Source organism: Apium graveolens, chromosome 8 (assembly GCF_009905375.1).
Source record: "Apium graveolens cultivar Ventura chromosome 8, ASM990537v1, whole genome shotgun sequence".
Taxonomy (NCBI): Eukaryota; Viridiplantae; Streptophyta; class Magnoliopsida; order Apiales; family Apiaceae; genus Apium; species Apium graveolens.
In genome coordinates this window covers 46,131,102-46,158,269 of record NC_133654.1, presented here as the reverse complement: position 1 = coordinate 46,158,269, position 27,168 = coordinate 46,131,102, and the positions used below count along the sequence as shown (strand labels likewise).

The following is a 27,168-nucleotide window of genomic DNA, read 5'->3' as shown; positions in this document are numbered from 1 at the left end:
GCCTCAACTTTCCTATTGAGATCAGCCTCCTTCCTTAGTTTTTGAACAATTTCAGTCATGGTGGTTGCAAGGAGTCTAGCATTCATCCTTTCTATAACATCTTGCTTGACTTCAGAAATTTCTTGCTTGATTGCATCCACACTCTGACTGTGTTGAAGGGCTTGAATTTTATGCAGCCGGAGTGCTTCAAGATGTTCTGTCAGGAGCTTCTTTGTGCTGGCATTAGTAGATGCCTGAATGGTTGTATGGGTGTCATGAATTAGCTTGAATAGTGTTGATTGGAGATGTGAGTAGGAGCATTCCTTTGTAAGCATCCAGGCAGGAACATCTGCATCTCCCCCTATGTCCATGCTATCTTCCTCATCATCCCCATCAGCCTCCTCAAAAGAAGTTTCATCCAGTTCAAAATCACTACCAATGTTGGAAGGTATAGTAATGATTGCATCCTTTGCTCTTTGTAAAGATTATGTTGTATGCACCAAGTTCAACAATCTTTCAGCCTCCTCATTGCCCTGTACAGCTAGAGTTTGGTAAGCTGTCACAGGGTGAGTAAATGTCTCAGCATCCAGGGAAATAGAATCTATAACGACTTGATATTCTTGCTGAAATAGCCTTTCCCTTTCTGCATCATTGACATTCATTGACTCACTTGTAATGGTTTTCATCCTTATCACTCATGTACCTGTATTTCTCTCATGATCTCTCTTTTGTTGCATCAAGGTCTCACCTTGGCTCCCCACCCTCACACCCTCACCTTCACCATCTAAGGTGGGACTCCTCACACTCTCTTTTGCTAGTCCTAAAGAAATGGACTACATTGGTTCACTCATTTCCTCTCCTTTTTCCTGGGAGCAACCCAGACTCTCACTCATTTAACTCTCTTCCCTCAATCCCAGGAGTGATTGCACTACTACTAAGTCTTCTGTACTTGTAATAATTGATGAAATTTGAAGCTGTGCAGAGACACTCGATAGATGAGGAATATTCGTCGGGTTAGCAGTTTGACTATCCGACGGATAACTGCTATTAAGCTTATCCGTCGGGATACAATCACTACTCGACAGATGAACAATATCCATCGAGTAAGTAGAAATGAATGAGGTTGGAGTGGAAACTATTGTGGACTCTGTGCAGATTGATGAAAATTTTGGCACAAATGTCTCAACGGTTTCAGAAAGAAATGGGAAGTGAGCCAACAAATCATCTAGAAGATGATGCTCACTTGCTTGGATTTTTGGCTTCTCCAAGAGAGTTAAAGATGGAGAATTTGGAAGTGATGTGTTTATCATGTCAACATCCAAAGAGTGTGTGGGAGAATTTGGTGTTTCAGGTGCTTCTATTATTAAAGATTTTGGCTGTGACTCCACATTTATTGGAGCCACATCAACTTGACTTTGAGAAGGTGCAGTGACTGTGTCTTTAGCACCAGTTTGCATAGTGTGTGAACCCTGTGCATCCCCAAGGGTCTTTGATTTCTCCTTTCTAGTGAAAGTTTGGGGATGAGCTTGTGTCCCTTACCCTTTTGGCCTGTGTTCTTGGTTGAGAGCTATGTTCAATAGTCACATCCTTTTGGGAGGATGCAACTAATACAGTTTGTTGGGAAACTGCAGTGTGGCTAGGATGGGAAACACTCACCACTCCAACCTTATCCTTAGGGTTTCTTTGATGTTCACCTTGTCCCTCACCTTTCTTACCCACCTTCACACTCCCCTCTTTTGGTTTGGTGGATTTTGCAACTGGCATCTTTTGAGAGACGCCAGAGGGGGCTTTCTTTGTCTTTGTTTTTGAAATTTTGGATTTGGTAGCTTGGGTAGGCAACTGTTGGGTCAATGACATAGTTGCCATAGCTACACTAGAATGCAAAGAAGTTTGTGAGGTTGGAAGAGTAGAGACAGTTGAAATTACCTCACTTACCTGAGGTGCCTCTATAACTAGAAAATAGAAGAGTGGCACCTCTTTGTGATGGTTTGCCCTATTCAAATCTGCAATGATTCTCCTTTCTTGAACCTAACAATCTAATTTGTTGGTTGAGTTATCAAGCACAATATCCTCAGAGAGGTGGTTAGCAAGCATCATTAAAAATCTAGCATAGTAAACATTTTTACCCCTCTTATTTAGCTCCCCTAACTTAAATCCTAACTCAAATAAGACAAGATCACTAAAGTTGAAAAATTTATCAATTACTAGCATGTAAAGCATGTTTAGCATAGAGATATTAACTGAATCAAAATTGCTAATTTTACCAGAAAATACCTTAGTAACTACATCACACAGATAACTCCATTCCTTCCTAAGACCCAACCTCCAAATTTCACTTAATTTAGAAGTAGAGAGTGCATAGCTCATGGAGTTAAGCATATTAACAATGTCAGTGTCTGTGTGTGGAGAAGTTACAGTATTATCAGGAATTTTGAAACATGCTTTGACAATATCACTATTAACACAGAATTCCTTACCTTTAATAGTGAAAGATAGTCATATCATTTGAGTTGTATGTTGCAGTCGTCCACATTTCTTCAACAACCTCACAGTAAATGGTGGATGATTCCAGCATGGCATAGTTGAGTTTGCAGTTCTTCACAAAATCCATCATTTTGTGGTAGTCACCAGACTGCTGAATCCCCTTGTTCACTAGAGCCGTGAAGTTGTTTTTCTCATAGATAAATCCAGTTTGAGACATAATCTTGACGACTGGTGCCATTGTTAGAGAGTGAAAATTGCAGAGATGGATGATAATTGCTTTTGAGAAAGAGAGAAGTTAGAGAAGATGATTTGAGAATGATAAAAGAAAAGCAATGAAAATGAGTTATGCTTTTATACTATCTCAAAAATAATATAGTAAAATAAAGTAACCAATAAGAATTGCCCAAAATAGCCGTTTAAAAAATAAACTGTAAAAAATTCCATCAATTATCTGTCGTGTTATGTGTTGTGAATATGTTGTGAACTTGATGATTTCATTAACAAAATACCTTAGTAGATTTTACTTAGTGAAAAATGTAGCACTCGACGGATAAGGAATATAGTCCCGACGGATGACTCAATATAGTCCCGACGGATGATGACTTATTAATTATTATCCATCGAGTGAGTAGCTTGTGTAATAATGAGTCTGTAGCACATTTCTGCATACACCTTGTTTAGATTCTGTAGTAGCATATAAGTCATGTTGACTTTAATTAGATATGCAGAATAGGTTGATTAATTATACATAGATGATGTCTTATAATTCTGCATAAATGAAATGAAGTCAAGTGCCAAATAGCTACCCGACGGATAAACAACAATGCTACTCGACTGATGATCAACAAGGCAAACCGACAGATGACAGTGACAACACAGTCACATGCGTCGAGTGTATGCAAAAGGAATATGGAAGCCTATTCAACTGGGTTTTTGAGAACAAAGAAGCATTGCCATTTCCATGCTATTATGAAGATATTCAAAGATGCTGGAAAAGAGTAATGAAGCAGCATAGTATTAGACTTGATAGGTTTTTGTTTTATTATCTTGTCTTATTACTGTGTAATCTTGGTGATATATAAACCAAGAGTATCAATTATAACAACAAGAAGACTAAGCAAGAAAATTCTCAGAGAAAAATTTGTAAGCTGTATTCTTAGCATTTCTCTGTAAGTTTAGTTGTTCTCATTTGTAAGCAGCTGTGAGCTACTCAAGCTTTACAGAGTTCTCTTGATATATATATATATATATATATATATATATATCTCTGGTAGATACATTCAAATCCACCAGAAAGTTTTAAAGACTTGTGTTTTTATTACTTTGTGTTTTGATTTATATTCAACTTGTTATTCCGCACTTTGCAAATCAAAACATTGTTATATATATATTTTAAATTAGAACATTTTATATTTTTGAAAAAGGTTCAAGAATTCCATTCAACCCCCCCCTTCTGTAATTCTTGTTGCATTGTTAGGGACTAACAATTGGTATCAAAGCAAGCTCTTGAAGAACAAAGAGTTTAAAGATCACAACAAACAGCAAGATGAACAAGAAGGATGTTGGAGTCAATATTCCTTTTCTGGACAAAGATAATTACCATCACTGGAAAGTAAAGATGCATCTTCATTTACTTTCTCAAAATGAGACCTATGTAGACTACATAGAGAGAGGCCCTCATGTACCAATGAGAGCTGCAACTGGAAATGAGCCATCAGTCCCCAAGCCAAGGCATGAATGGTCAGATCCTGATATTGAACAAGTCAGGAAGGACAAGAAGGCCATGAATATTCTGTTCAATGGAGTTAATGGTGACATGTTTGACAACATCATCAATTGCAAAACTGCCAATGAAGTTTGGGATACAATACAGATTATCTGTGATGGCACTGAACAAGTCAGGGAAAATAAGATGCAGCTGCTAATTCAACAATATGAGCACTTTCATAGTGAAGATAGTGAGTCTCTTACTAACATTTTTAGTAGGTTTCAAAAACTACTAAATGCTCTGAAATTGCATGAGAGAGTCTATTAGACAAAAGACTCCAATATTAAGTTCCCTAGATCTCTTCCAAATGAATGGAAACCAATGACAGTCTCATTGAGAAACTCTCAAGCTTACAAGGAGTTTACTTTGGAGAGACTGTATGGCATTTTGAAAACTTATGAGCTTGAAATAGAGCAAGATGAGAGGATGGAGATAGGAAAGAAGAAAGGAGGGTCCATTGCACTAGTTGCTGAGTTAGAGAAAGAGAAGGAGATGAAGATAGAAGCTGTTGAGTCAACTTCAAAAGTCTGTGAAAACAAGGGCAAGGGGCTGGTAGCAGAAAATGAAGATTCTTTGAGCCAAGATGATATGGATGACATTGATGAACATCTAGCATTTCTTTCCAGAAGATTAACCAAGCTCAAGTTCAAGAAGAACTTTGGAGCAGCTAAGCCAAATAGAAACATGGTGGATAAATCAAAATTCAAATGTTTCAAATGTGGCTTGGCAGGGCACTTTGCCAGTGAGTGTAGAAAGTCAGATTCCAGCAAGAAGAAGTTTGAGCCTGTGGATTATAAACATAAATATTTTGAGTTGCTCAAACAAAAGGAAAGGGCTTTCATTACACAAAAAAATGACTGGGCAGCAGATAGTCTGGATGAGGATGAGGATGTCATCTATGTCAATCTAGCCCTAATGGCCAAGTCTGATGAAACATAGACAAGTTCTTCAAGTAATCAGGTAATCACCACTAACCTAGCACATTTATCTAAAGCTGAGTGTAATGATGCAATAAATGACATGTCTACAGAATTATATCATTTGCGTGTTACACTTAAGTCTCTTACTAAGGAAAATGCTAAAATAAAAGAAAAAAATTTATTTTTAAATGAGAGGAATAATGTGCTAGAGTGTGCCCCTTTTCAAATTCAATAAATTGAGACTCTAGCACATTATTTCTCTCACTTAAAAACAAATTATTTTCTTTGATTTTAGCATTTTTCTTAGTGAGGGACTTAAGTGTAACACGCAAATGATATAATTCTATAGACATGTCATTTATTGCATCATTACACTCAGCTTTAGATAAGTGTGCAAGGTTAATGGTGATTACATGATTACTTGAAGAACTTGTCTCTGTTTCATCAGACTTGGCCATTAGGGCTAGATTGACATAGCTGACATCCTCATCCTCATCCAGACTATCTGCTGTCCAGTCATTTTCTTGTGTAATGAAAGCCCTTTCCTTTTGTTTGAGCAACTCAAAGTATTTTTTTTTATAATCCACATGCTCAAACTTCTTCTTGCTGGAATTTGACTTTCTACACTCACTGGCAAAGTGCCCTGCCAAGCCACATTTGAAACATTTGAATTTTGATTTATCCACTATGTTTCTATTTGGCTTAGCTGCTCCAAAGTTCTTCTTGAACTTGAGCTTGGCAAATCTTCTGGAAAGAAATGCTAGATGTTCATCAATGTCATCCATATCATCTTGGCTCAAAGAATCTTCATTTTCTGCTACCATCCCCTTGCCCTTATTTTCACATACCTTTGAAGTAGACTCAACAGCTTCTATCTTCATCTCCTTCTCTTTCTCTAACACAACAACTAGTGAAATGGGCCCTCCTTTCTTTCTCCCTTTCTCCATTCTTTCATCTTGTTCTATTTCAAGCTCATAAGTCTTTAGAATGCCATACAAACTCTCTAGGGTAAACTCTTTGAATTTTTGTGAGTTTCTTAAGGAGACTGTCATTGGTTTCCATTCTTTTGGAAGGGAACTCAGAAATTTGAGGTTAGAATCCTTGGTTTGGTAGACTCTTCCATGCAGCTTCAGAGCATTTAGTAGCTTTTGAAATCTACTAAAGATATCAGTGAGTGTTTCACCTTCTTCAAAATGGAAATGCTCATATTACTGAATTAGTAACTGCATCTTATTTTCTCTAACTTGTTCAGTGCCATCACAGATAATCTGAATTGTATCCCAAACTTTCTTGGCAGTTTTGCAATTGATGATGTTGTCAAACATGTCACCATCAACTCCATTGAACAGAATATTCATGGCCTTCTTGTCTTTCCTGACTTGTTCAATATCAGCATCTGACCATTCATGCCTTGACTTGGGTACCGATGGCTCATTTCCAGTTGCAACTCTCATTGGTACATGAGGACCTCTCTCTATGCAATCAACATAGGCCTCATCTTGAGAAAATAAATGAAGATGCATCTTTACCTTCTAGTGATGGTAATTATCTTTGTCCAGAAAAAGAATCTTGACTCCAACATCCTTCTTGTTCATCTTGCTGTTTGTTGTGATCTTTAAACTCTTTGTTCTTCAAGAGCTCGCTCTGATACCAATTGTTAGTCCCTAACAATGCAACAAGAATTACAGAAGGGGGGTTGAATGGAATTCTTGAATTTTTTTCTCAATTATAAAATATTCTAACTTAAAATATATATGTCAGTGTTTTGATTTACAAAGTGCGGAATGACAAGTTAAATATGAATCAAAACACAAAGTAATAAAAACACAAGTCTTTAAAACATTCTGGTGGATTTGAATGTATCCACCAGATATATATATATATATATATATATATATATATATATATATATCAAGAGAACTCTGTGAAGCTTGAATAACTCACAGCTGCTTACAAATAAGAACAACTAAACTTACAAAGAAATGCTAAGGATACAGCTTACAATTGTTTCTCTGAGAGAATACTTGCTTAGTCTTATTGTTGTTCTATTTGCTACTCTTGGTTTATATATCACCAAGATTACACAGTAATAAGACAAGATAATAAAACAAAACCTATCAAGTCTAATACTATGCTACTTCATTACTCTATTCCAGCATCTTTGAATATCTTCATAATAGCATGGAAATGGCAATGCTTCTTTGTTCTCAAAACCCAGTTGAATAGTCTTCCACATTCCTTTTTCATACACTCGACACATGTGACTGTGTTGTCACTGTCAACAGATGTTTGAATTGATCATCCGTCGGGTACATGATCATCCGTCGAGTTGCCTTGTTTATCATCCGTCGGGTAGCTTTGTTGATCATCCGTCGGGTAGCTATTTGGCACCTGACTTCATTTCATTTATGCAGAATTACAAGACATCATCTATGTACAATTAATCAACCTATTCTGCATATCTAATTAAAGTCAACATGACTTATATGCTACTACAGGATCTAAACAAAGGTGTTTACAGAAATGTGCTACATGACTTATTGTTACATAAGCTACTCACTCGATGGATGTCAAATCATCATCCGTCGGGACTATATTGAGTCATCCGTCGGGACTATATTTGCTTATCCGTCGAGTGCTACATATTTCACTAAGTTAAATCTATTAAGGTGTTTTGTTAATGAAATCATAAAGTTCACAACATATTCACAACAGAACTCCAGCTGATGCTATTGATGATTATGTAAGAATTGGAGAAAGCACAACAATTAAGAGTTTGAGAAGATTTTTTAAAGCAGTTGCTGAAATTTTGGTGAAGAATACTGGGACGACCGACAAATGAAGATGTACCTAAGTTGTTGGAGGAAAACATAAATCGCAGCTTATCTGGAATGTTAGGCAGTAACGACTGTATGCATTAGAAGTGGAAAAATTATTTTTAATAAGTGATGAAAATCCTAATTTTTAATATGACTACAAGGTAAATGGGCAAATTAGTTTAAATGTACATTTTGTTCAATAGCCCATTATTTTAAATGATATTAAATATATGGAGATGTTACTTTTGATACAACTTATAAGGTAAATAATTATGACGTGTGTTTTGATATATTTGTTGGAATTAACAATTATGGAAGAACAATATTGTTCGGGCGTGCTCTCCTTTATAATGAAGCAATAAATACATTCCAATAGGCAATGATGGTAAAATAGATGTTTTCTCTCTTTAATACTATTTACACACACATTTATGTATGATTAAGACATGTTTATATTGATGGTTTACATATTTATACTAAATTTATTAGAAAGCCACCACAACCTATAATCTCTAATCAAGATGGATGCATAAAGCAAGCAATCAAAACAAAAATGCCTTCCACCAAATATGCATTTTGTATACTGAACATAACCTCTAAATTTAGTACTTAGTTCACCTCTCTTTTTAAAGATGAATATTTTATTTCGTGTGATGATTCTATAAACTTTATAAGTTAAATAACATTGAAGAATTTGTGTGTGATAAACAAGTACAATTCAAAGTATGACTTCGAAGATTATAAACACATCAAAAATTTGTATAAAGTGAAATATTTTTTGGTTCCATATTTAATCTGTGGTTATTTCTTTGGTAACATGACAAAGACATGAAGATCTGAAAATATAAACAGTTTTGTGAAACATTTTACGAATTCAAGATTATGTTGGACTCAACTTATAAAACATGTATACTATATATCATAAATTATAATCCTGAATTTAATTTTAATGTGCATGAATTTATTATGTTTATTAAATTTAATTTTTTTAGGTTGACCTTTCCATTGAAGATATTGGACACACAAAGTTACATCATAATATATTAGACACCTATAAAAATTCTTCGTCAAGTATATTATCATTACGAGAAGAACAAGTTCATAATGTTATTAAAAATTTTGCTTTCCAAATATTTAATTTGAATGTGTAACTCAAGACACTGTTTTAAAGTTAGTTGATGAGTTTTTCGGGTGCATCATTATAAAAATTTAGAGGCATAACTCATAAATGCATCAAGTTAACTGGTATGATGATATTGTTAGCTGTAGTTGTAAGAACATTAAGGTTTGTGGAATTATTTGACGCTATATCTTAAGTGTAAGTAGGGCTGTAATTCGAGTCGAGTCGAGCCTATTTTGGATGATACGAGTTCGAGCTCATATTTAAGTCAAACGAGTCGAGCCGGGCTAAAATAGTACACGAGCCGAAAAATATGTCCGGGTCCGGCTCGTTAATTTCACAAACTGGGTCGAGCTTAGTCGCAAGTTTAAACGAGCCAGGTTTGAACGAACCAGATTCCGGTAGCCCGTTTAACTCAACATTATAAATAGCCCAATACATCACAAGTCTGGTCTAAAAACAATTTTAACATGATGATACCTAATTTCATCCTTTTTGTTAAGTCTGTTTGTGTTTTGGCATTATACTGAAGTAAATTGGGTGAGGTGGCGGCGACCCCAACGCAACGACAAAGACGGTGGTGGCAGGTGGACGGTGGTTATTTTGGACGGAGGGTGAGATAGATATGAGAGATTAAAAAGAGGGTGGTGATATGTTGTGGACTGGCTTGCTCTCTGTGTATCAGTGTATGTGTCTTACAGTACATGTGTGTGTGATAGTGCGTTTGGATTTGAAGATGTTGCTTGTGGTGTGTATGGGTTTGTTCAGTGTAGAGACACGACAGAGAGATAGAGAGACACCGGGAAAGATAGAGAGACACTGGGAAAGAGAGGGAGACGCTGGGAAAGAGAAGGCAGTGAATATATTTTGTTGGAGTATGTATTTTGATGCTTGTTTTTGTAACGAGTTCGAATTCGAGTGGGGTCAAGTTTCGGTTATCGAGTCGAGCTCTATTCGAGTTCGGCACATACTCGCTTCAGCTCGTTTAGATAAATGAGTATAAATGTGTTGCTGAGTTTAACCTGTTTTCAGGTCCGAGCCGAGTTAGGTTTTACTAAATGAGTTCGAGCTCGAGCTGCTGACGCGAGCAGCTCGACTCAGATGACAGCCCTAATTGTAAGTGTGTTTCTGCATGAAGACTATTTTCAACTTTTAAGTACATATTTGCCTTGACAGCTTGAAGTATAAACTATTTAAAATCCTGAAATATTAACCGTTTAGAATAAGTGGTTCAGATTTGTCAAATAGCCCCTATGTCTAATGCGAGGATGTCAATGAGTGGGAAGCTGGTAAAATTGTGCTAACCTAATTTTAATTACTAATTTTTTTAATGTAGTAACTAAAAATGAAAAGACAAAAAGTTGTAGCATTCGGAATTGTGTAAAGGAGCCCAACTCCATCGCCAACCAGAGAAACCAAAAGGCCCATTACTCAAACTCAACCGATCAGCCCTTTAGTACCCTACTCAAACGACGCCGTATCCATCTCAACAACTTACAAATAAACGCTCACTCACCTATCTCTCCCCACTTGCATACCTGAACCGCACCATTTTCAACCTCCCTTCACACAGCGAGAGAGAGAGAGAGATTGGGAGAGACGGAGAGAGAGAGGAGAGAGATGAGTACATACAACTACGTAGTGACGGCGCACAAGCCGACGAATGTTACTCACTCATGCGTCGGAAATTTCACTAGTCCTCAAGAGCTCAATCTCATCATTGCGTATGTTTTCTCTATCTCCTTCTCGATTACTGTTTAACTTGTACGGTTTAATTCTCGTTTCGATATCGTAATTTTTGTGAATTTTGATTACAGGAATACTGTAAATTAGGGTTTAGAGTTTCTGTTATTGGTTATCTAATAGATTATAACTGTCAAGTTTTGTTATTTTTTGGTTGAATTGGTTTTAGTTTCCCATAAAAAAGTCGAAAATGAAAGGATGTTGAATTGATTAATAAATATATTTGATTGCGATACATTCAATGTAAAAGAGACTTATAACAGTGTAAAGGTTTGATTTTTCTCGGTTTTTTGGGGGGTTTGGGAGGATTTGTTTTGTGGAAATTTTGGTAATTGGTGTTATGAGCAGATAGTGAACATACAAGATCTCTTGTTAGCAAATACAAATGGAGAGAGTGGTCGTAACTTTTAATTGTATTGCGGTTTCGGATTGAAGATGATTTTGAGCTGTCATGGTATTTATTCGGTGTATTAATGCTATTTCTCTCCCTTTTGGATTGATTTTAATCTGAATTCTTATAGGTGCATACTGCATAGTTTCTTATTTACTGATATTCGATCTAATTTCGTAGGGTGGAATTAATAATTCTTGTGCGGTTAGATAAGTACGTAAAGAAGAAGAATATTTTCTAGATATTCTACATCATTAAGGACTGTATTAACTAGAATCGAATAAACGAAAATAGAAAAATAGTTACGGGAATTTTCAAGAAGCTTTCGGAAGTCACACGGGACTTCCTTGTGGTATATAGATAGTAATGTTATTATTTTTTTTGAACTTGTTTTTTCATAAATAAACAAGAAATGGAATTTTTGGGTCATGGCTTTCCTCGGACTTTTTATATATAGATTTTTTAGTTATTTGAGTGATTTAGTGCCAAGCTTAGGGAAGGGAAGTCATTTTTTACCTTTGCTGTGTGTATCACTTATGATGCGTACCCCCTATCATTGCTATGCTGCCTTTCATGTTCCATGGACTAATTTTTGATGCTAAACTAAAGTTACAATGTGTTCACAGAAAATGCACTCGGATTGAGATTCATTTACTTACTGCACAAGGTCTGCAGGTGAGTTGTTTCAAGTCGCATTGTATTATTATATTTTCAGACAGTTTATTGTATCATTGTTCAAACCTCTATGGTCTTTTTGGAATTATTAAAACTTCAAAGAAACTAGTAGTAGTTATCCGCGCTAGGCGACCTGAAGTACAGTATATCGATATGGCGCTAAATTCTAATGGTTTTAAATGTAAACACCCATTTGTATAAATATGTGTATCAGTGTATATGGCAAAGCAAAATCGAGAATGTTTTCCAAGTGTTGTTCCACCGACCTGATCCAGTTTGAGTACCTCACCACCTCTACAAAATAGACCTTAACAAAAAACTGAGGAGTCTGCAATGTGTTTGAAGTTCTTTTGTATGACCTAGGAAAATTTTATCCAAGCAAATAGACAAGTGACAATACCACAATTTTATGTAATATAGTCAAACTAATTAGCAATTTAGGACAGAATTTATAAATGAACATTATATTTAAGTTAGAAGGTCTCTTTCTCTTGCAAAACATTATCATGAATTTCATACTTATGAATTTAATCACTCTAGTAGCTCTAGTTTGCTAGTTTCAGACTCTCAGTTCAACATTATAGGTTATTGTTGAGTCCTTTGTTAAGTAGAAACAAAATTAACATGTTGATTAAGAAACAATGCTTTCTATATAGCGGCATTTGCTCACTCCGTTGCAGCGAAGGTTCCTAATCCCCCCAACAAGGTTCAGTGCCACGCTATTGCGAAGCTCTAATAAGGTTTTTAACCTTGGACAAAGTGTATAAAACACTGTGCTATCAACAAGCTTAGATAAGAAATAGTATATATATATATATATATAGGCATTCATAGTAAGTCAAGAGGAATTAACTGCTGGGGCCACCTTTGAAGAAGCCCTGACCATTAGAGCAAGAAGCATACTCAGTTATTTTGAATTAACAATAAAATGCCCAAAATGCTCACTAAAGTAATTAAAATAGAGTATTATGTTCTTAATGCACCAACAAGGATAACTGGCTGGTATTGCTTGTGTAACATATTTTTTTTTCCAACTTTGCATCGCGTATTTATGCATGATATAGGTGGTGTGTGGTGAGTCTTGGTGACACATGCTCTTCCTGCTTGTTTCTTACAACTTTTTACATGGGCGACACCTCCTCGGTGCCTCCTTAAGTATGATAATCTGTCTTTAGGGATAATGTTTCAATTTTTCCATTCTCCTGTTTGGCCTAAAATCTGAAGTTAATTATATGCAGCCCATGTTGGACGTGCCGATATATGGAAGAATTGCAACCCTTGAACTGTTCCGCCCTCATGTGAGTTAAATAACTTTTTTTATACTATATGTTAGTAGGACTTCTTTAATTGTCATGACTTACATTATTTTCTGTTCTTTATTGGCAGGGTGAAACACAAGATCTTCTATTTATTGCAACTGAGAGGTATAAATTTTGCGTTCTTCAGTGGGATCCAGAGGCAGCTGAAGTTATTACCAGGTTTGAGATGCTACTGTGAACCTAGATTTAGTTTTCTATGGGCTTGATAGCTAGTTGCAGTACTCTGTAGATATTTCTTATGTTCTGAGTCTCCGAACAGTTTCATTCTACTGATACTCTTTATGAGCAGCACCGTAAAATTTATATAGTGGTCATTAGGCTAAGCAATTGTTTCTAAGCATGTGGTAACTGCTCAAGTTCTAATTATTACACTTAGTTTGTCTGAGAACTGCTTGCCATATACTCTCTGGAGCCTGTTAAATGTAATCAATGTTTGTTTCTTGACAATAAAATGCTTTTGTCATGGCAAGGATATCATTCTTTTTAGGTTTTTCTATTTTTCTGTTTTCTTAAGTGGTTATTTTCACATAAGTTTCTATTGTTCATCTGAATCCACAGAATAGACTGAGGACGGTTGAATACCCCAATGGTAGGAGCCTACTCCAGCCTGTGAAAGGTCGAGAGTTAGGTTCTTATACATTCCTCCCCAGCCCAATCTTCCACACCCTTCTCTGATTATCAAGAGAAGTAATAAAGACCAAATCCATAGATTCTTTCGTTGTTCTTATATAAGTGCCTTCTGTAATATCAGCTCTGGCAAGTATGGTTACATTTTTACTTCATATCAGTTGAAAATTGTTTCTACTTTAGGATTACATTTAGGGCACACTTGCTAACTAAGTGAATAAAATAAAATACGAGTCCAGGATAGTGTGCAGTAGTTTGTCTACATAGCATTTTTTGGGAGTTAATGGGCGTGGTAGCTTCAACAGCATAATTACTCGAACCACAAGGAAGGGAGTTATGTATCTTTGTCTAGACATAAGACTTGTTAACTAATGTGCGATTCTTATGAATCAACACACACACACACATATTTAATTCTTTCTATGGCATCTCAAACTTAATAATTTTAATATTGCACTGATGCAGTACGATATTCAATTAAAATCTTTCTAAACTAAGCCTGTCCTTGTTGTGTAGGGCAATGGGCGATGTCTCCGATCGTATAGGGCGTCCTACGGACAATGGTCAGGTATCTATTATCTGGTTGTCTGCCAAATATATAGCCTATTTATATGTTGTGTTATTCTTATTCCATGTATCATCCATTATGATTCCATGTTTATGTCATGTATCATTTGTCATGACTTGTTTGATTATTTTGTAGATTGGTATAATTGATCCAGATTGCAGACTAATCGGACTGCACCTATATGACGGGTTGTTTAAGGTGGTTGATTCTAGTTCATTGGAATGTTGTCTGATATTATTATGATATTTTAATTTTCAACCCAGTTTCTGCACATACTTATTTTTATCACTTAAATCTTTCTTTTGTTTATATTATGTTAAATCAGGTCATTCCATTTGATAATAAAGGCCAGTTAAAGGAAGCATTTAACATAAGGTATATACTCCCAAATTTAACTTCTTTATAAGTTAGCTGGTAAGTTGAAATGTTCAAATCTCTATTTATGTTTATATTCTGCAGGCTCGAGGAGCTTCAAGTTTTGGACATTAAATTTCTTTATGGTTGCCCAAAGCCTACAATTGTTGTACTTTACCAGGTGCAAATTTCGATACAACATACTTGCATCATTAAAGTTAGCACATTATTTCATGCATGGTTTACCTTTTGCACTTTATAATGGGCCATCAGCCGTCTAGTTAGAGATTTAGAAGAATATGTGTTAGTAGTTTATTGTTCTGTTGATAGTCTGCACCGTGTAACCTATGGGTACTGCAGTTGTATTGATTTTTATTTTTTGTTGCAGGATAACAAGGATGCTCGGCATGTTAAAACATACGAGGTCGCTTTAAAGGATAAAGACTTCATTGAGGGTCCTTGGTCACAAAATAACCTTGATAATGGGGCTGATTTACTAATACCTGTGCCACCACCTCTTTGCGGTGTTCTAATTATTGGGGAAGAAACAATTGTGTATTGCAGTGCATCTGCATTCAAAGCAATCCCAATTAGACCTGTAAGTTTCCGTGCTGCTTTATCATTTGACTCTGAAGTGGTTAACTTTATTATAGTATATGTTCTCAGTGATCTTTGTTTTGTTTCTTCACAAGAGTTATAATAGATAATTTGCATATGCTTAATAATTGATTATTTACCATAAACTATGCCATGGTTTTTATAGGCCATTACAAGATCCTATGGGAGAGTTGATGCTGATGGTTCTAGGTACTTGCTTGGTGATCATAACGGGCTTCTTCACCTACTTGTTATCACACATGAGAAGGAAAAGTGAGTGTCTCACATTCAGTTTTTTATGAGTTACGATTCTGGTCATTTCGTCGTACAGATCTATTTTCAATATGAAATAACTTGCTTTTCCCTTGCTTTCAATTTATATATGTATATTACTAGGTCTTTTAAGTATGACTCTTGCTATTTTGTAGAGTTACTGGACTAAAAATTGAGCTGCTGGGGGAAACTTCTATTGCTTCAACGATCTCATATCTTGATAATGCATTTGTATACGTTGGCTCAAGCTATGGAGATTCACAGGTATGTCAACACAAGAATGTTAAAGGCTCTCTTGTTCTTAACAGAAGTAGTAGACATTCCCAATTCCAACCAAATCTTTTGATTAAATGAGAGTATTACATAACTGATATCTTTGTAGCATGATTGTTTTTTGCCAATTTTCTTGTACAATTTTGGAGTAAAGTCGAAATTGCTGGTGGTTTCATGTATAACTTGAAATACATTGTTTATATTCTCAGTGTCCAGTAGAGAAATTGGGCTTGTCAAACATTACTAGTCTTCTTGTACGAAATCACGGTTTATAAGAATGTAGCATATGAAAGGTCTGAGATAACAGTGGACAATGAGACATGCTTTAATATTTTCTGCTTGATGAATAAATTCTAAATTGTTTCTTTGCGAACAAACTTGTGGCAGAGCTCTAGATAATAACATACGGTTTCTTGCGGAAGCACTTGATTCAGAACCATTGATATCATGTCGCTCGACTAGTCGGTTTGAGTAGATTGGCTAGGGAGGTTGACTTGCAAATTGTGTACTAGCCGGTCCACTGGTGCAAACTTTAAATTGAAAAAAAAATGAATTTTCTAAAAACTACTCAACAACAGCATACAAAACGCTGATATCAGTTTTTTTAATTTCCTTATTGCTTTTATTCTCCTATTGAAATAAGGCTGGCGTGTGTGTGTTTATGTATGTTTATATTGATTAAAACTTATTTATGTGTTTATAAAATGTGTATATGGGAGGAAAATATAGAGATGATCTTAATCACCATATCTATTTTGTAACTGATATACATACAATAAGAGGATGTTGGACTTTTGTTGTGAGAAATCACGACCGTAAGATTTATAAAATTTTGTAGTATTTTATTTATCATTACTAATTTATCGACTAGTCAGCAACTAGTCTATGAATAGTCGACTAGCTGGACCTCCATCTACTCGACTTGACTTATTGATGTGACAACCATGGTCAGAACTTGATGTCACGAGTATGATGGATGGATAGATGATAAACTGACCACATACCAGAAAAATCAAAGCTTTATTACGTTTGTAGAATTTACAGTATATAGTTTCATCATATACGCTGTAGTAATCATGTTGTGCATATTTTGATGCTTCACATGATGGTGTCCCCGTTGTAAATCCTGTATACCTTGTGTGTTATAAATTTTGTGTGTGCCTATTTCATTGTCTTTTGTATATTTGAGATAGTAAAGCCAACCCGTTCACATTTTACTACAGCTCATAAAGCTAAATCTCCAGCCTGATGCGAAAGGTTCTTATGTAGAAGCTCTAGAAAGGTATGTTAATTTAGGTCCAATTGTGGACTTCTGTGTAGTAGACTTAGAGAGGCAAGGGCAAGGTCAAGTTGTAACTTGCTCAGGAGCCTTCAAGGATGGTTCCCTTCGCATTGTACGCAACGGAATCGGGATCAACGAACAGGTTTGCCGTCTCAACTAGATTTGTTTTATTAACACCGTTTTTTTTTTCACCAAATACTATATTATGACTATGAACTAATGTGAACTCACACCGTTAGGCATCAGTAGAACTCCAAGGCATCAAAGGAATGTGGTCATTGCGATCAGCTACCGATGATCCATTTGACACATTTTTGGTTGTTAGCTTCATCAGCGAGACTCGGATTTTGGCAATGAATATTGAAGACGAGTTGGAAGAGACTGAAATAGAGGGGTTTTCCTCCCAAGTTCAGACTTTGTTCTGCCATGATGCTGTGTATGATCAACTTGTACAAGTAAGTGTTACGTAGTATCGTTTTAAACCCTCTTGCATTTCTATAACCTAAATTATCCGGTGAAATTGTTTGTAACTTTCAACAATCATTCATACTTGTTAATACATGATTAGAGTAATAACCGATCACATGGTATATTATTTAGAAATAATTTGTAAAATTAGTGTGGGTCATCTTTCCTTGGTGGTTTTAAAGTATGTTTGAACAGAATGCTGCAATATGTGTTATATGCTTATATTTAATATCTAGAATGTGGACCAAACTGTTATAGATTTATGTTTTATATACGAAAATCTTGCTTGTCTTCTGGTTAATAAGTTGGTAGATGATAATTATTAAGAAGATTATGCTGCATACCTCTTTCCCGGGAATCTGTAGCTTTGCCTTCTTTCTCATGTCAAAATAATAGACATGGGCACGAACTGGTATCTGCGTCCGATCCTCTATATTAAACGGGCCACTTAATCCCGCATTGATTGAATTCAAAAAATAATCGAATCCTCCAGGTCTAGTCAACTTTCTAGTCAACTTGTAGCAAGGCCTCTGAGATCCCCCTTTATTTATGTAAATTCTCTTTAAATTGTGATATATAATAAATATAAAGTGCATCTAATCAACTGGTGGTTTACACTTGCATAAAGACCTGATTTGCATCTCTGTATCCAAGAGCCTAAGATATTTTAAATTACCCATCTGGTGCTTGGTTTTGTACCTATGTTAACAATACACTCGCATCTGTATAACTTATTTGTAATTTTGGGTAGCTTCCTTTGAGTTCACTGTATCAGTATTAATTCTTAAAGTAACTAATCCTCTTCAAGCTAAAAATACTTTTGGAAAAAATTTAAGGGTCTTCTGTCGATTATCTTCCACGCTCTTCTTCTTTCCTTGGAAACACTGCTGGATATTTGTCACCAAATCTATTTTCTTGGGCTGATTTAATTTGACTTGTTATTTGTCAATATCGATTTATTTATTGTGCGATTAATTCTGCTTCGAACTGAGAGTAGATGTATTCCAGTAAATATGTTTCTTATGATATTGTAGAACAGATGTAAGATTAAGATTACAGAAGTATGCCTGAATAGAGGGAATAGCTGCTGTTGGTTGCTGCTTTCATAGTGGTTCTGTGCAAATTCTAATGATGATTGTTTGCATATTAAGTTGCATCCTCTTATTATACTATTGTTTATCCTACATGCCTGCTCAATCAAACTAAATATCTCTATTTTTATTGGAACTGCTTATAAATAAAAACTCACTCTTGCTATGGTTTCTAATGAATGTCGGTATCAGGTTACCTCAAGTTCTGTAAGACTCGTCAGTTCGACTTCTAGAGAGCTTCGAAACGAGTGGAAAGCTCCTGCAGGCTACTCAGTCAATGTTGCAACTGCAAATTCCACTCAGGTTTATCTTCAGTTTTTTTTGTGTGATTGCTTTAAGATATTATAGATCTCCAGTAGTTGAGTGGGGTTTCACACAAGTGCCAAGCTATTTTTCTGCTGAATCTCCTGGTAATACGAGCTTCTGCAGAAATTCCACCACTACGTTTCTGTGATAATTGATGTGAAAACATATTTTATTCACTTGATAGAGTTGTAGAAATTGAAAATGAGATGGTCTGTGGTTGGTTCGCATGCGTTCCCATTAGTGTTCTGTTCTTTCTGTTCTCTCAATTTCACTCTCCTTCTTTTCATGTTCGAGTAAATTTGGTGTAATTTTATCTGCCATTTTACAGGTTTTATTAGCTGCTGGCGGTGGCCATTTGGTTTACTTGGAAATTGGTGATGGGATACTGACTGAAGTGAAACATGCACAACTGGAGTATGATGTGTCATGTCTTGACATTAACCCCATTGGTGGAAATTCCAGCTACAGTAGCCTAGCTGCAGTTGGAATGTGGACTGATATAAGTGTTAGGATTTTTTCCCTTCCCGATCTAAACCTCGTTACGAAGGAGCATTTGGGAGGAGAGATAATACCTCGTTCAGTTCTTTTATGTACGTTTGAAGGGGTAAGTCTCATAAAATATATTTTGGCACTTGGGAAATTCCTGTCCATGTTTTGATGCTTGGGTAACATGTTAGGGGTTATTTCTTGAATATGAATGATCCATGTTGAATAGTTAGGATTTTAAAGGTGTGTAGTCCATCATGCGAAAACACGTAGGTGCGCAATCATGGCAGTTTTGTCTTTTCTTGTATTGTTAATCTCATGCAGCCTAATTAACTTTGGAACCAAACAATCTTCATTGATAATTAATTCAGCTTTCAGCATAAGCCCATTTATTTTGTTCACTCATTAATGAATGGGCCAGAAGTAATGAATTATGGCGCATATTTGCAATAAGCAATTAATGAACCTTCCTCCGATGGCAGTTGTCTTCATGTATTGTTTATCGCGTGCAACCTAATTAACTTAGGAACCAAACAATCTTCTTTGATAATTAATTCAGCTTTCAGCATAAGGCTATTTATTCTGTTCAATCATTAATGAATGGGCCAAAAGTAATGAATTATGGCGCATATTTGCAACAAGCAATTAATGAACCTTCCTCCGAGCATTGATTTTATTTTTATATCAGCCTATACTTCTATACAAAAAAGTTGTTTGTGGCTGGTGACCTCGGTGCCTCCAATTCTGGCACATACTCTTGCTAGCATGTAATCATCAATACATCAGTGTATATGATTATTAATGCTCTTTGTTTTCTTGCACTCTGATCAAGTTTTTTGTTCAATGTACCAGATTTCTTACTTGTTATGTGCGCTCGGAGATGGACATCTTCTTAACTTCTTGTTGAACCTGACAACTGGTCAGTTAACAGACAGGAAAAAGGTGTCCCTTGGGACCCAACCTATTACCCTACGAACTTTCTCATCGAAGAACACTACACATGTTTTTGCTGCCTCAGACAGACCAACCGTCATTTACAGCAGCAACAAGAAACTGCTCTACAGCAATGTGAACCTGAAGGAAGTTAGTCATATGTGCCCTTTCAACTCAGCTGCTTTCCCTGACAGGTAAGAAATCTTTTCGGATTTTTGTAATTGTCAATCCATGCATTTTTTTTGTGGATTCATTAAATGGTTCGGGTCTTTTCATATTTTTCAATCAAATAGCTAGTTATTATCAATAAGAAAGTTATAAATTCATTTAAAGTAACAAAGAAAGAATTATGAGTATGTTTTAAAAATATTAGATATATATTGAAATATATTGAAATATTTAGGTATGATTTATATATGTATTTGATTGACAAGTCAAAGTTATGTGAATTTTGTTAAACAAATTCGAAAGAAATTTGAATATCAATGACCCTAATCTGATATGATGAGGGTGTTTGGTCGGTCATATAACTTCTTGTAAGAGGCAAGCCAAACGTGCACTATTTAATCCAAATGCTATAATATGCATAAGTGGGAAACAGCTGGAGGAGGACAGTGTGAATTCATATTGCGTTCGGTGCCGTTCGGTGCCGTGATGTGTCGACGCGGGTACATCGGCTGGGAAGTGTCAGGTGCCTGTCACAGTAACAGAGGCGCCAGTAAATAGTTTATGTTAGAGGGCAATTATGACAACTTTTTGTTCAGAGAACTGTTAATATAATAAATTGATCCAACTGCTTTCCCATTACATCATCATGATGCCTCTTACTTAGCATCATAAGGTCATAGTTGTACACTTCCAGATAATGTCTTTGTAGTACTATGATGTTTCTGCTGATGTCTTTTGTTTCTAAACAGCCTTGCAATTGCAAAAGAAGGTGAATTGACAATAGGCACTATTGATGATATACAGAAGCTTCACATTCGTTCGATTCCACTTGGGGAACATGCGCGCCGTATCTGCCATCAAGAGCACTCTCGGACTTTTGCCTTGTGCAGTGTAAAGTATAACCAGTCAAGTGCAGAGGACACAGAGATGCACATTATTCGCTTGTTAGATGACCAGACTTTCGAATTCATATCAAGTTACTCACTTGACCAGTTTGAATATGGTTGCTCGATTCTCAGTTGCTCATTCTCGGATGATAATAATGTTTATTATTGTGTTGGGACTGCATATGTTATGCCAGAGGAGAATGAACCAAGCAAGGTAAAATATTGTTTTTGACCAATGCTTAACACTTACATTTAAGGTGGAATATGCACAGTTTTTATAGTGTAGACCAAGATTCGTGACATCACATAAGTTCTTACAAGTGGCCTACCTATATAGTTTTGTGCTCATAGTGGTTCTTGTTATTCCTGTTATGCGTAAACTAGTTTGCACCTAACGTCTATTACATATGTTGTATGTCAGCTGCCATCATAATATTTGAATGGTAGATACTAGTCTCATTTTAATACTCAGACATCTTTTAGTAATGTTAATGTAATGTCCCCGGATAAAGTGTAGGAGAGAAGAGTCAGTCTCTTCAGGACCAGTGACAGTTACATCCTTGATCCACTGGGTGTTTTTTTAATACTAGCTTATAACATGGTTTTTTGAATTTTATTTATATCTATAACATCGCTATACATAATACAATACTATCATCATATTCTCTATGATTGTATTACGAATCCTTTCTAATCATATTCTCTGTGATTGAATTACAATTCTTTTTTAATTGATTTTGGAGGTATTATTGTTTGTTTTATTTAAATTATTAAAATTGTTTCATATCTATAATTGTATTAGGTCTTATTATGGGTGTTAACATAAGTTAATTATATCTTATTTATAATACAGTTAGTATACACATATAGTTATTATATGTAATTTATAATCCAACGGATGATACTTTTATAATCAACGAATAGGATGATTTTGGTAGTACAGGGACCAAAAATTTGGATAAGATCTCCCTCACGCTTATATAAGAATATATATGTAGCCTCCAATATTATACCCATCTTGTTTTTTTGGCCAGTTTTTTCTCTTACGGACTGTATTATTCTCATGGTCAACAAGCTGCCTTGTAGCACAAACTTTGTTGTGTGTTTTCTGATTTGGGTCCTTTTTAAATATTAAAATCTCTGCTCCTTTGTCTGAATCTGACATTCATAAACTTTAGGGGAGAATACTGGTATTTATAGTTGAAGAGGGAAAGCTGCAGTTAGTTGCAGAGAAAGAAACCAAGGGTGCAGTTTACTCGCTCAATGCCTTCAACGGTAAACTACTTGCTGCCATCAATCAAAAGATTCAGTTATACAAGTGGATGCTTCGTGATGATGGTACCCGTGAGTTGCAATCTGAATGTGGGCATCATGGACATATACTTGCTCTTTATGTGCAAACGCGTGGAGATTTTATTGTTGTTGGTGACTTGATGAAATCTATTTCTTTGCTGATTTATAAGGTAGACTTTCTTGTCAGCACTTCAACAATTGACCTCTCTGATTATTTTTGTCTCAAACAAGAAGCTTCTTTCTAAAATTTAGTCAAATTTTAAATAGATTTGTTCACTGTTACCTAATGTTGTTGCTTATTATACTATCTGGTGATCTTTCAGCACGAGGAAGGTGCTATTGAGGAGCGAGCCCGTGACTACAATGCGAACTGGATGACAGCTGTTGAGATTCTTGATGATGACATTTACCTCGGCGCTGAGAATAATTTTAACCTTTTCACAGTCAGAAAGAACAGTGAAGGGGCCACTGATGAAGAGCGGAGCCGTCTTGAGGTGGTTGGTGAATACCATCTTGGTGAGTTTGTTAATCGGTTCAGACACGGTTCCCTTGTCATGCGAATGCCAGATTCAGATGTTGGCCAAATCCCAACGTGCATTTTTGGAACTGTTAATGGTGTCATTGGGGTAGTTGCCTCACTTCCTCAAGATCAGTACAGTTTCCTAGATAAGCTCCAGTCTAATTTGAGGAAGGTTATAAAGGGTGTTGGAGGATTGAGTCATGAGCAATGGAGATCTTATTCTAGTGAAAAGAAAACTGCAGATGCTAAAAATTTCTTAGACGGTGATTTGATTGAATCATTTCTTGATCTTAGTCGAAGTAAAATGGAAGAGGTCTCGAAGGCCATGACTGTACCAGTAGAGGAGCTTATGAAGAGAGTAGAGGAGTTAACGAGGCTGCACTAATGTTGCTTCCTGAATTAATGTATGCGTAGTTTTTTTGTATTTTAATCGTTTGGTTTGTAACTTTTACTTGGTTATACATGCATCTTAACATCACTTGATTGTACGCTCTGTAAGTGTTTGATGTACCTTTTTTTAATATTATTATTGTATGTCCATAAATTTACATTATTTTTCTCTGCAAGCTATAACTATAAGTTTTTTTGGATTATGATTATTACGTCGAAGGTTTTATTAGGGTGTCTTCTGTAGTCCGGCCGCTGCTATGCTCCTCGTTTTGATTACCCAGCCCCTGTTAAAACTAAATGAGTACACTTTAAAGAATATGATCTACTTGCTCTACTTTATTTTGCATAGTGGCATGGGCATATTAATGTGGTATGAATTCGGCTTGTTTAGTTGTACAACAAAATAGTGAATGTGTGCAGGAGACGTAGTTATTATAATTTAATCCAAGGAAAAGAGCCCAGAGACCAGAAACTGTAATGAAAATTTTAGTATGTGCTGGAATGTGTTTTAGTGTGGGAGAGAATGAGATGTTTAGTGATTAACGAAGATTTTAATCCGAAAAGAGATTATATATTTCAATAAAAAATAATTTTTGTAATGGGCTAAATACCTATTCTCACTCGTTCTGTGTTGGTGCTGGTGTGCACGTATATTACTATTATCATTATTTTTTTTTGTCAGAGGTGTGCATGCGTATTTATTCAAAAAACAAATCTCCCTTCAAAATCTTCTTAATAAAAAATATCTCAAGTAGATTAGATTTAATTATAAAATATATCTTATAAATATGGCCTTGAATAAACATCTTCTTAAGAACATCTGCTCCCCTTGAGTAGATTAGATAAAATCAATTCATTTTAGAATTTTAAAGTTTCTCAAATTAAAATTCTATGACAAACGGAAGTCTAATAGTTACACTCTTTTGACAATATTTTAATAATGATTATAATATTTTAAATAAATTTTATAAGTATATAAATAGATTTAATTAAATACAATTCGGTTTTGACCAAATCTTTAATAAAATAATTAAATAATAGGAATATTAAAACTTACATGCTTTTATTTAAATAACAAGTTTAGAATTTCACCAACACATTAAAATTAATATTTTATAATATTACTTTAATGTATAAATAGAGTTAAAATCTGACCAGAAAAAATTATTATATTATAGTTTTATATACTATACCATATATCCTATGTATAGTTGATGTAAATGGTTTGATGAATAAATTATAAAATTTAAAAAATAAAACATTTAATAGTAACCATGCATTATATGGATTATATATTATAAGCTAAATAAATTAAAATGAAATGAAACAATATCATATTAATTACGTCAACATATTCTTTGATTCTTGAAATTCTATAAATTTCCGGTCATCCCTAAGCAATTTGTAACTTTTTCAAAGGCAACAATCATTTAAAATAGATCAAATGAGCAAGCCCATACAATTTAATAAGATACCGACTAGGAAAAACAGGATTCAGAATCCTGGAAGAATTAGACCCTTAACCTAGTCCAGACGAAACTCATATATATAACACTTGGCAGGATTTTATTGCAGAGATACCTCAATCCTCGTACCCTTGTTCATAAATCTGTGTTGAAAAGCTCGAAAACCTTAGATCAAATATTTTATTTAATCTTGTTGTTTACTTCCAGCATAAAGGTATGGAGGGAGAGGCTGGTAAAAGAAGCAAGACCACAATTGCATGCATTCATGATTCTATTTTCATCAAAATCTTATGTTACCTTGCTGCAGACTCTGTCATTCGATGTCGCTCCGTTTGCAAAAACTGGGCTTCTTTGATATTGTCACCTGATTTTGTACAAGCTTATTCTTCCAGCCAAACAGTACCTTTTCAATTCTTGCTTCATGGAACTGTTGGTGTCATACAAGAACATCGACAATTGTTTTTTGCTCATCTTTCTGAAGCTTCTTGCAACGCTGATACTCCTCGTTTTGATTATCCAGTCCCGATAAATTCCAAATCAGTATTACCTCCTGCACTTGAGATTAAATCTTCTCCGCATGAACTTAGAATATGTTCTGTCTGTAATATTACAGGTTTTATAGCGGCTTATGCATATCCCTGTAGAAGAGATGATTTAGGGCATCCGTACCATATATTTAACCCCGTAACTAGTCAGCACATTGTCGTACAACAAAATCGTAAAAACGAGTGCTGGAAAAAATGTGCTTTAGTCTTGGCTCACAAAACCAACCAACTGAAGCTGTTGAAATCTGTTCGTCAACCTGATAGAGACCTTCTAATTATACAAACAATTGGCACAAGTTCGTGGAGGACGGGAGTTTGTTCGCTTCTTCATAATGTAGTCAACTTTGGTTTCCCCTGCTTTTTGAATGGAATTTATTATTGGGGCTGGTCTTGTTCGAACAATGGAGGACTAGTTTGTTTCGACCCCGATGATGAGGCATTCTTCCATATCCCAACCCCGCAATCACCATACATTGAAAATTATCATCATGCGTACCTTGGACTTTTAGATGGTTGTCTTTGCATCTGCAAGAACACATCATCTGTGAATGTTAATGATTATGAGTTTTGGGTGATGAATGAAAATGGTGTTACAGAATCATGGACTAAGAAGTTGGTGATACCTAAACAGTGGGAACAAATTACTCTATCACGGCCTCTAAGATTCTGGAAATATGGAGAAACTGTAGTTCTGTGTGACAATTACGATGTTATTTGTTACAATCCGAGTACAGGAAATCGTACATTTGTCACATATTATGCCAAGGATGATAGTCTTCTCTCGTGTGTACCAAGTCCATACGTTCCAACTTTCAAAATATTCTTGTGCAGTTGATCCGTAATTAGTAAGATGCAGAAACGAACATGCCACGCCTTTATTTAGGTCACAGTCATATGTAATCAAGATGATATTTTTTAATTTTAAAGTTCCACCAACTATATTCTTCTGCTGAGAACTTTCTAGTAGCAGACTTTCTTTTTGTGTGTGTGTGTGTCAAGTTAATAGCAGAAAATTGCTTGATAATAGAATTACTTGGAAGGGTAACTTCTCCTTCATATGCATTAGCCCTACCATTTTTGCATCTGTACAATGATTTTATTGTTCCCGGTGAATGATATATAAGTATGGTGTTCCTGATGGCGGATTAAGAAGTTAATGACTAATCATTTGAAAATCCGCATCTTATCGTAGCCTCTATGATTTCTGGAGGAATTTAACAATCTCCACCATTACCTTGCAAGTCATTGAACACCTCAATTGCTTCTTGACAATTGGAAGAACATTTAAGTTGCTTATAAGAACATGTGATGTTGGTAGTTCATGTAAACATCAACAAGTCATTTTCTGCTCATCTTACTCATACTTGCAATTCTCGTACTCTTCCTTATACGAGAATTGTTTACATTTCAAAATTTTTCAAAA

General features: G+C 35.4%; 2 protein-coding genes across 2 annotated transcripts; both read left to right on the top strand.

The window, feature by feature from the left end:
* The first annotated feature begins 10,605 nt into the window (after window positions 1–10,605).
* On the top strand, window positions 10,606–23,897 carry LOC141681032 (DNA damage-binding protein 1). Its single transcript, XM_074487095.1, has 19 exons — window positions 10,606–10,814; window positions 11,851–11,899; window positions 13,138–13,197; window positions 13,286–13,377; window positions 14,362–14,413; window positions 14,549–14,611; window positions 14,739–14,788; window positions 14,873–14,948; window positions 15,156–15,365; window positions 15,531–15,637; window positions 15,793–15,901; window positions 17,134–17,334; window positions 17,432–17,647; window positions 18,944–19,054; window positions 19,386–19,661; window positions 20,396–20,670; window positions 21,394–21,745; window positions 22,710–22,994; window positions 23,148–23,897. Exons 1-19 carry the CDS (start codon window positions 10,711–10,713, stop codon window positions 23,727–23,729), a joined length of 3,270 nt encoding a protein of 1,089 aa, XP_074343196.1. The 5' UTR covers window positions 10,606–10,710; the 3' UTR covers window positions 23,730–23,897.
* Window positions 23,898–25,416: 1,519 nt separating this feature from the next.
* On the top strand, window positions 25,417–26,580 carry LOC141679550 (F-box protein At2g23160-like). The gene has a single exon (XM_074486022.1). The coding sequence runs from the start codon at window positions 25,417–25,419 to the stop codon at window positions 26,578–26,580; it is 1,164 nt and encodes a 387-aa protein (XP_074342123.1).
* The last annotated feature ends 588 nt before the right edge of the window (window positions 26,581–27,168 follow it).